The sequence below is a fragment of the Colletes latitarsis genome, chromosome 2 (genome assembly GCF_051014445.1).
Source record: "Colletes latitarsis isolate SP2378_abdomen chromosome 2, iyColLati1, whole genome shotgun sequence".
Classification (NCBI taxonomy): Eukaryota; Metazoa; Arthropoda; class Insecta; order Hymenoptera; family Colletidae; genus Colletes; species Colletes latitarsis.
The window spans coordinates 7,640,905-7,652,092 of NC_135135.1; the positions used below are offsets into that span (position 1 = coordinate 7,640,905).

An 11,188-nucleotide genomic window follows, 5' to 3' on the forward strand; every position below is an offset into this window, starting at 1 on the left:
GGGCGAAATATTATTATTCTTTATATTGGTATACTTCATTACGTAAATGTAAGAACACTGTGTGCATCTATTAGTGTTCTTATTCGTTATTTGTCATGATATCGAACGAACGAAATTCCTTTTATTGGTCTACTCTCAAAGAAAGATATAAAACTAAAGGTTGTCAACATTTTAGTGTTTGCTCAATGTGGGTGACTCTTTATTGAGGACCTAAAAAAAGTGATTTCTCAAGGTCAGTTAGTAAAGAAAATAGATCTGATCATGATTCATGAATTTCTACAAGGTTACAAGAATAAGTACTACGATCAATTTTAGGTTTTGCAGTTCTCAATCGTCGAAAAACAAGATTTTAACGTTTTCAATCAACATATGGCAATAGCGTTTGGTTTCCATACTATAAAACTAATATCAATAGCATTGGAAGAGTGCAAATGGTTGCCCAATACCTGTCTACTCGTATAATTTTGATGACTCACTTAATAATACAAATCTCCAAACATTGCATAATAGAGGGAAAGTTACTAATATTGTGTTTGCGAATAAATCAATCAAAGGCCATATTTCATATGCAGTAATTGTTCAATGGTTCCCCTTGTATGTACCATCAAAATATTTAAAAATCACACTGTATTTTATTCTGTAAATATAATTATTTATGCTAACTCCGTACACACAAAAACAGATACGTAAGAAGTTTAGAACTATCCTTGCAGCATAAATTAATGATTTTACTAAATTTTATAGGGGATAATATTTTCTCTAATTTTTATTATTACTTCTTTTTGTACTGAAGGGTTTTTCCTGCTAAGAGGTATTGCTGTCTAGTTTCATTTTTTCAGCCTTTTTTGTGATTTTTTTTTTATAATAGATAAGCTGTTTTGTACTGAAATTTTGCATCTTATATGTACAATACTTCTTTCATCAAAAAATATTAAAAATTGTGGGAGTTACATAACTTCTTGTGTAAATGCGTTTTTTTAAACTGACTTCCATGATATTTCAAGATTTAGAGATGGAAGTAGAGATTTTAAAAAATATTGAGTTTTACTATTTTGTTTAATATGCTAAAGACAAAACAAAGATTAAAAAATAGAAATTAGAAACTTGAAGTACCGCCATTTCTGGATTTCTTGAGATTTTTACTTCTCTCTTCCTAATAAAGATAGTTTAGCTCCCTCTAATTCAGATTATTTGATCAGCTGGGATTGTGGAAGCCAGTGGAGCACCTTAAACAAAACAGTTATAACTCCTAGAATGTTTAATATTTTTTGATGAAAAAAATAATACAAAATAGCCTGCCTAGCGTTAAAAAAAAATCACAAAAAAGGCCGAAAAAATGACGGTCTAGACATCAATACCCACTTAATGAATGAATAATAATAATAGTAAACAAAAAGTTATAACTTCCACAATGTTTAATATTTTTTTATGAAAAAAATACTATACATGCTTATAACATGAATAAATATATCTGTAAAATCTCAGTACAAAACAGCCTGCCTACCATTAAAAAAAATCACAAAAAAGGACGAAAAAGTAACAGCTTAGATAGCAATACCCCCTTAATGAATGAATAATAGTAATAGTAGATAAAAAATATAACTCTCACAATTTTTAATATTTTTTGATGAAAAAAATACATTGCATGCTTATAAGATGAATAAATGTATTTACAAAATCTCAGTACAAAACAGCTTGTCCAGCGTTAAAAAAAAATCACAAATGAGGCCGATAAAATGACGGTCTAGACAGCAGTACTCTCAATGAATATATTTCTTTTTACAAAATGTGCAGGTCACCGTTGGATGAACCAGCCGTGCACATAAAGCAGGAGGGCCAGAGCCCGGAGGGGGGTAAACTCACGAGATTAATAAAGCGGGAGCTGGTGGACGCGCCTGTTGAGCAGGAGGGCGAGGAGGATCAGGTGGACGAGAGGGAGTATCCCGAGAGCCACGGGCACGATTCGGGCCAGGACGAGGACATGGCCGAGGACCTGTCGATGGCGCCCGACATAATGACCCCGGAGGATCAGATCGAGGCGTAGTATCGTTTCTCGAGCAACGAGTAGGTTCGAGCTGTCGCGTCGAGGCCCGTTCGCGAGAGAAGAACGATAACATCCTTCTTTCGCGTCGACGACGAGCCGAGACCAGGAAACGAGCGTGACGAGGACGCCGGCGAACGAAGAGGAAGAGAACGCGGAAGACGACGACGAAGGCCCCTAGGACCACCCAGCCCTCCTCCTTCGTAAGAAATTCCCCCTGCATTCATCATATCCGAAGCCGCGACGCGTTAGAAGCGACTTTAAAGGTAACGAAAAATAACGAGGAACACTAACGAAACACGTAAGAAGAAAAAAAGAAAAAAAAAATACACAAAACACGCGCGCACGGAAAACTGAGACGGTTTCCGTGAGCCGGTCGCGACGAACACGTCGACGAGAGTCGACGGGTGTCGGGAAACCGCGATCCTTCGATCCATATCCTTACTCAAGCAATTGCGAACAACGATGTATTTTCTGTTCTATCCTTCCGTTTCATTTCGGAACCGCGGTTATATCTATATAACATAAATATATACATATACATATGTATCTCTCTCACTCTCTCTCTTTCGTGTACATTGCATTAGCGAGTAAATGAAGAAAGGGAAACGAAACGCATCCGCGTTCCGTTCGCTGTCGATCCTCGCAGCCTCGTTTCTTGCTTCCGGTACCACCGCGTGCACGCGCTGGCATTAAAATTAAAAAGCTGACATCGACCGCCGTGCAACCGGTTTCGACTGTTCGCCAGCTGTTCTCGATCATCGATCGTCGGAGTCTCGAAGGAAAATAGGAAGGAAGGGGAGGTGGCGTAAAAATGGCGGAACGCGGGTACACGCGCTCGGGAACGACTGACACTTAGTCTTTAATATATATCGTGGTAAATTAAGGGGAAAAAGATCGCAAATGTCTCTCGCGATGTAAATGAAACCGGGGACCCCTTTCGAAAAGGGTGCCTCGTTCTTATATCAGACACTTAAACGTTTAAGAAGCGTCCGCGCTCCGTCGCTTAGTATTGTATAGAGTAGAGGAGATTAACCGTAAGTAGCGTGTCCCGTGTCGATGGACATTTTTTTTTAAACGAAATTTACGAAAAAAAGTTACGCAGGAAAGACGACCATTCGGAAAATTCGAGCTTAGAGCGTACGAAACGAGGCCCGAGGACGGCCCCCCACGAGCAAAACCGGAAGCGGATGCGCGTTGGACACTTATAAATACATTAAATTACTATGTACGCATATACATATACATATATTAATACGTATACGTATCGAAATTATAAGGAATTAGATGTCGATGGCCCTGTTCTCCGTTCTCCATCCGAATTTCCCAAGCCCATCCGACACAGACTTGCCGATCCTGAATCCCGCGTGATCGAACTCGGTTCCGAATTTTTCGAAAAAAAAAAAAAAAAGAAACACGGAACCGCGTCCGGGAGCGTTCGGGGGCCCGTAATCGTCGATCTTCGAGCCCCTGGAAACACGAGTTCGGTCGAAAGCGTGCCCATGGACGAGCACGTGGATCCGTTACGAGACCTCCCAGGTCGGAGGTCGTTGACGCCGCGTGGTGCGTCCTGTTGTTTCCGAACGCGTCGCAGCGATCGACAGCGGGAGGCTCCGTTCGCGGGGGACGCGCACAGGAGCGTGGGGGCACGTTTGTTTGTAATATTTTTGTATATTAATTAGTTCGCGGGTACGATGGACGGGCGCGCGTGTAGATAGTTTGCCCGTGCTTCCTGGGGATGCGTCGGGACGAGACTCTTCCGCCGCTGCGGCGTCGTCGCGGTGTGTCAGTGGCTAGGGACGCGAGACGAACATCTTGTCTTAGCATTTATAGGGCGACTGGTTAGTCGTACGACACAGAAACCGTCGGGGACGCTGACGAGTCGATCGAAACCACGACTGTTTACATTTTTCTATCGCGATCTTGGTATTTTTTCTTTGAATACAGGAAACTTTATTAAACGACGTAATTAAACTTTTAAGCTGTGGTAGATATATTGGGTTAAAGAGTAATTTGTTCAACTCTCCGCAGTAGGAAATTCTTCGAAACACCCTCGAAAGCCGACAATAAAGAAACAAGACTACTTAACGAAGAAGCTGAACGTAACAATGTCAAAGAAATCCTCATATACAAGTATACAGTTTGAGCTTTGGTTCTAAATACAGTAATGATTCGTAAAATGAACGTTTCTACCGAGAAATAACATTTGTCGGCGACCATTTATATAAAAGACAATGCTTTTTTTCGAAGCCCAACGAAATCGCTGTATAAATATCTACTGGTGTCGAATTTCATCAGCAGTACGGAAGGTGAACAGGCCAATCCAGGAGCGATGTTCATCTTAAGAATCATTCCCATATACTTCCGGGTCAACTAGTGAATTTAGAACTTTGAAATGGAAAAGATGCTTCTCTGGAAGTATGGTTGCAACGGCTTCATTCTAGAGACATTGACTTCTAAAGTTATAAAACTATAGGAAAGAATTATATAATTAAATAGTTTGTTCCAAATAATGACGTCCACTGTGAAGACAAGCGTTGCACGTATTATCGAGTGAATTTGTAAATTCTTTCTACTCTTGCAGTATTCTCCATTTTAAAACTAGAAATTTTGTTTGCAGTCCAAATAAAACCACAACCCTAGAAGATACATTATCTTTTGTAGGAAGTATTTTTAAACATGCTTCCAAAGAGAAATTCTTATTTTTAATGGCCAGAATTCGTATTTCCATTTAACCCGGGAGTATATTAAATTCCGTAGCTTTGTAGAGCGAAACGATCGAGTGTTGACTTTGAAGTGGCATTAATTTTCAACGATACCATTAAATTTGGATCAGTTTCGCGCGAAGCGAGAATTCAAATTATCTGTATTTTTAACCCGATAAAATCGGTCAACCCGGACGAAATCGACTCGTAGCGCTACCCGTTTCATTTACCCCTAAATAAATTGTGTCGCTTCGAACTTTGGGATTAAACGACGTCACGATCATTCTGCAATTTTCATTCCTGTATTAACCACTCTGTCCATTCCGCGTGTAAAATAGCTTAGACGTTTAAGTTCCGTTAGTTTTCAGCCCATCTATTCGCATCGTTCATTCCCCTTCGTGATACCTAACAGCCCCCTCGCACGATACGATTTTTCCAATCGGTCACTTTGTCGATAGAGTGTTCTTTGTTCTACAAGACATCGTACACATACAGTGACGGCCATTTACGATCTGCATTTTAATTTCTAAACTTTATATATTGTTCTGGGGAGCTTCCAAAAATAACAATTAGGTCGTCAAATATGTTCGTACCGAGGTTTGCATTACAACTTAAAGCAATATTTTAAATATGTAAGGGAATTTTATGACCAACAGTGAACCTCTTCTCGTTGGGCAACTCCCTCCCCATCCTTTGGCAAAGCCATTGTATCGTTGCTACAAAATTTGTTTGATTTTTTATTAAAATGTAGTTCAACGCTTTTTATTAAACCATTAACATTTTCAAATTGTTTGCCTAATACTAAACCTGGAAACTGTTGTATTTTATTTTTTATAAAAATATTCATGCAATCAGGTACAAGTACGATCAGGAAAATTTCGTTCCGTAAGCCAGTAAAATCCAAACTTTGAGCTTTGATACAATATCTGTTTGTTTCAAATTTGTACGAATCGTTGATGCTAATATGTTTAAAACTTTAGAATCCCCTGAAATTAAATTATAAATTTTATCCTCGTCAAGATCAGAATATCGAACGGCACGAACTTATGGGACGACCTAATACATTATAATACTACCTTGAACCTTCTCCTGTTACCAGACATTTACTTGCGTACATATTAAAAACGTATTTATTTTTTTATATACGTGTATGTTCTCTCCTTCGCTGTATTCGAATTTTCGTAAAATAGTTTCAACTCGTACAATAAATAAATTTGTATACTTGAGAACGTGAAAATGCAGAAATATGTGAACATTATCGATTACTATCAATTTCAAAGTAAAATGACCAAAACCGTGTCGTGTAAGCGGGTTGGAGTCGAGTTCGACTCGCGTTCGTCGATTAGTATTAGAAAGAGAGAAAGGGATAATGCGAAACTTGTGTGCGAGTGAGTGTGTGCGACCACGCGCGCGTCATCGAACATTGGCTCGCGGAAAATGAAGGAAAGAACGAGGAGAAAAGATCCGTTGGAAAGAGGAAAATGAAATTTTCGCGATCGCCGGGGTGCCGTTTGGGCTCGCTTTCGCGTAACGCAACCTATTACATAATCTAAGTCTATATGTATTGTGTATAATGGATTTAAGGACTTGATATAACATAGAAGAGGACTCTCCTGTAAATAGTTGAACTCGTCGAGGCATTAGGGATTTGCGAACATTGCGTAATTTTTTTGCGGATGAATGAGTTTATCGAATAGTGTGGTATATAAAAGTCTATATATATACACGTACATCCACGTACACAGACGCGCGCGCACACACACGTACTACACACGGACACGAATAACGTTGCGCGTATCCCCTCCCTGGCTGCATTTAATTTTTACTTTTGAAATCTCGAATTTCCCGAGGACGAAGGCGACGACCGTCGATTCTCACGAGTCCGGGCAGCACGACCGAAGACACTTTCTCGTTTTGTCCAACGACCGTTTTGGTCGTGAAAATAAACGAAAAGAAAAAAAAAAAAATTAATAATAATAATATGTACACCCGCGATCGAGTCGATCGATATCGAGCGAACGCGATGTTCTTCGTAATCGGATCCACGGAGTAGCACGAGATGAGAGACCGTACGATGATGTTTTTTCGTTTCACGAACCTTTTTGTATAGTAGCCGCTGTTACCTTGCGAATATTCTATATTGTACATGTTTAAACGTTCCCTGTTATGTTTGTTGTATATTTCGAATAGGTCTGTATAAAAGAATGGTTAAATTTTTTCGTACGAGCGTAGGAAAGACGGGATTTAGATTGCCCCCGGGTTCCATCGATTTTATGTATTCTTCGCGTTTAGTCGGCCAGATAATACTTCGCGAGCAAAGGTATCGGTTTCCTCTCTTCGCGTCGATGCTGAATTCTTCTAATATTCGTTATAGCGTGTAACGAGCCATCGCGATCATATCAGATTTTTAGGGATGTCGAGTGAACAGTGCTGTAACTCAATACTTTTTACTCGTTTTCGTACACAATCGTTGACTCTATCGTTTATCGGATTAGAAAAATTATACTTTCTCGGGAACAATGTTCGTTCGCTAGGAAACAATTAACCTTGTTTCGCGCGTATTTCGTTTGCACGGGTTCGCGAATAAAACGTTCGCCAAGCTGCGCGGTCGGACATTTAAAAATCACTTCGAGCATATAATTCGACGATCGCGTGAATCTATTTTTCGAAACACACCGGTATACAGAATACGCGTACCTCGAGCTAGTTTTGAAATTGTTCTCGTTGCTTAGATACGGATCTCGATGTCGGTTTATCGTCAGCGGATCTTTTCAGTATTATCCTGTGCCGTATGAAAAACGAGGAAGTTCTTGAACGCTAAAATCCGAGCACTTATAGAGTTATTCAACAAAAAATTCCTAGAACTTTATCGTCTGGATTACTTTATTAAGTATTGTATGATAAGTTGCCTTGTAAAAATGTACCGATTTTACCAAGAAAAATTAAATGTGTTACTAAAAGAAAAACAACCACCTCTGAACTGTTTCATCGACCTTTTTTTTTCGTCAAATGAAAAAAAAGGTAGCGAAGGATAGCAGTTACTTATCGATTAAGTAGTAATTGTAAGTACCGAGAGTTATAATTTTCACTGTACTTTCTTTGTATAAGACTGACATCGTTTGTATATGCTTAAAATACGATCCTGTTAGGTACGTCAAGATTTATACACGTAAATTGATGTGTTTAACGGTATATGTGTTTAGATCACGGAAGGACTTATATCATACTGTAAATAGAGAACTTAAGGAATCGCATTTTCTAGCTCGAATTAAGCTCTAGAATTAAGTCTTTATCTAATAGAATCGTCTTGAAGAAGAATATATATCTATATATATATATATATCTATATATATATACACATATATAAATAATATATATTTATATATATATATATATGTATATATATTTAATAAAACAGCAATTCGTGAACATGAGGATTCAAAGCTGTCTAAACTGTTTGTTTCCGAAATCCTTGTTTGTCATATTTAATAAAAGAACTGCAAACAATTCGTGATCATCAAATTTTTCCGTTTTCGATTTTATTTTGTTTCGAGACAGTTTCCTCGTAATTAAATTTCTTTAAACGCAAGTCGTGTCGACCGTACGACGAAATATCAATGAAAACTACGAGCACGCAAACACCACTTTCCGTTCTATGGATACTTCAATATCTATCAAAGGTTATTTTTAGTATTGATCTGTTAAACGATCAATCATTTCGTAACTAAATTACCATTTGCCGGTTTCTTTTACGTTACTATCAGTCGATAAAAGCAGAATCTTCACATTGTTACAATCGATAATATACCAGAATGTGGTACAACAGAAATTTTTCCTATCAACTGAAGGTATAAAGAGGCACAGTACCGTATCACCACAGATGAGGTATGCGAGTAGACCTTTCATCACAGACTAGGTATACGACTACACCTTTCACCCAATATATTTTTTCGGCCCATTTTTATGGGGCTCTAGTGCCCCATTACCATTTTCATGTCACTCGCAACGTTACCAACAGATTTAGAAATAAACACAAAAGGAAGTGAAATAGAAAAGGAAATTACATAAATTTTAATATTTTATAAAGGAATGAAAGTTGTACGGTCCAGAATTGAGCATCAATCGATTAATTTCATTCAACTAATCAATCGATTAAGATTATTTCAAAATTTCAAGATTATTAAGATACCTAAGGACGTACCTCATTGACAAGTACACCGCAAATCTTCTATTTTTTATTTTAAAATATAATACATCAGGCTGTTTCGTAATGCTGATGCACGTACTACCAGTGTTATACACTATACTTACGGCATTCTATACGTCGCAACTCTACATTAAAACAAACGCGATCAGTGACTATACGCAACGCTACACCAAAAGTAAACGCGAGGAATGTAACCGATCGCAAATCTAAAAGTAATCAAAACCGGTTCATTGTAATTACAACGCGATAATATCTACATTTCTAATGCAATTACTAATGCAATCCGAAATGAGTTTGTATACGCAACACTACCCTGAAAAAAAACGCGAAAAATTATCATCGTTTACAACTGTAAAGTTATCTATAAAACTAACTATTTGCAAAGATAACTAGCCAAGCAACGCGAATAATTTTTACTCCGTAACGCTAATAGCAAACCGGTATTAATTCTTATTCGCAACACTACTCTGAAAGAAAACGCTAAAAATATTCATCGTTCGCAACTCTAACTGTTATTGTGATATACTGATCTTAGTTGCAACGCTATCCTGAAAGCAAACGCGATAATATTCATATACCGCGACACTAATAAAATCGCGTATTAATAATGCGCAACGCTAATTTTATTAATGCGTGCAGTCGTTCCAGGCTGCTTCGTGATGCTGGAGAAGGTACCATCTGAAAAACTATAAGTACTACAACTACAGGCGACAACAGTGACATAATAGGAACATAGAATAACTCTCCATTCTCATCCGAAGATGAAGATGAAGAGCCATTTGTTGCAGCCCACTCTTGCGACAGTTTGTCAGGGCCTCTTCGACTCCCGAGAGAGTCTCTTCTTTCTTCGGCGGTCCTGCCAGAGCCTGAAACTTAAACCTACGCTCGAGATTCCGTGCAATACACAGTCCGCCGACGATTCTACGAATCGTTATCGGACCAGGTGTGGAGAAACTCGAGCGGGACGAGCGTTTCGGGGATCCTACCGCGAACGAACGCGACAGCGAAGAGCGACTGTAAAGCCGCGCGATTTCAAGAACCGAAAGTAAAACCAAAACAAACGGTACAATCCGTTTGGGTCGGCTAACGTTTCGATTCTCCAAATCGAACTACAGGTACAGGACCTGTGACAGCCCTGCCCTGACCCTACCTACTTACATCTAACACATATACCAGAAAGTAAGTTACCTACCTACCTAACCCTATATTTAAAAAATTGCAAAACTCATTCTCGCAAACATATGCTCCACGGTTCTCACACATAATGTCCGGGCGCAAAAGCCTACACTAGAGAGGACGCCCCGGGGTTCCTCCGACACCCGAACATTCCACACAACATTCACACTCTAATGTTTACGTACCAAAATCTGAAATCAACCGACAAAGACTAGCGATCATTGCGTATTTCAAGTAACTTTCAAATAATAGAAGCTTTGATAAAATGATTTTCTGCATTCTGCCATTTAAAATCAAGAAATTAATTGTATCTACGTTTCATTAAATATTTTATGTTATTGTCTTTGAACATGCAAAATGTATGAGCAAGATGAAATAGAATTTTATTTGTAAATTATATTAAAGTTTTAAAACGACGCAATTCCACAGCCTAACCACACACACACACACACACACATGTGAAATTGCATCGCGCACGACACACTAACTCAATGTCAGTCGCACATAGATATTATTAGGAATTTTTAGAAACTAAGTCATCGTGCTCGTTGCCTTCGCTCACGCAAGTAGCACCTGGGCACTTGGGTGAGTTTAGGCAATGAACACGGAAAGGTATCCTGAAAATCCTGAACTAGAAAAAATGGTTACTGTAAATACTAGCGTATAACGAAATAGTATTTATATATTCTTTCTTATTTTATTTCTTTTACTGGACTTTATATTTCTGATAAATAAAGAGGAAAATTTTAATATACAATAATAATGAAAAATATTATTAGTAAAGGAAATTATTCTGATTAAAATTGAATTTTCTAAGACGAATGGCTTTACAATAAAATAATTTACTTTGAAAATGTAAGGAAAAATTATTGAAACAAACTGATGAAAATATTTAACTCTTGAGCAATTCTGTTGTCAAAGCGTATTTTTTAAAGATGAAAGTAGTACGTAATGCATGTTACTTTGACTCAAGAATTTACCCATGGCGAAACGTCTTTTTGTACATGAATTGTAACATCAAATTTTTGAATAAGAAAAGACTTTAATGCCTTTGATAAT

At 38.1% G+C, this 11,188-nt stretch overlaps 1 protein-coding gene across 17 annotated transcripts in view; it reads left to right on the forward strand.

Annotated features, from left to right (window-relative positions):
* Window positions 1-6,470, forward strand: part of Foxp (forkhead box transcription factor P) — a 408,547-nt gene extending 402,077 nt beyond the window's left edge. For 16 of the 17 annotated variants that reach the window (XM_076779178.1, XM_076779089.1, XM_076779097.1 and 13 more), the window contains one exon: window positions 1,795-6,470. In XM_076779178.1, coding sequence (XP_076635293.1) covers window positions 1,795-2,044 — 250 coding nt within the window. In that variant the 3' untranslated portion in view covers window positions 2,045-6,470. The remainder of the gene's footprint in view (window positions 1-1,794) is intronic. The other variant, XR_013080796.1, reaches the window with a different exon arrangement.
* Window positions 6,471-11,188: the final 4,718 nt, after the last annotated feature.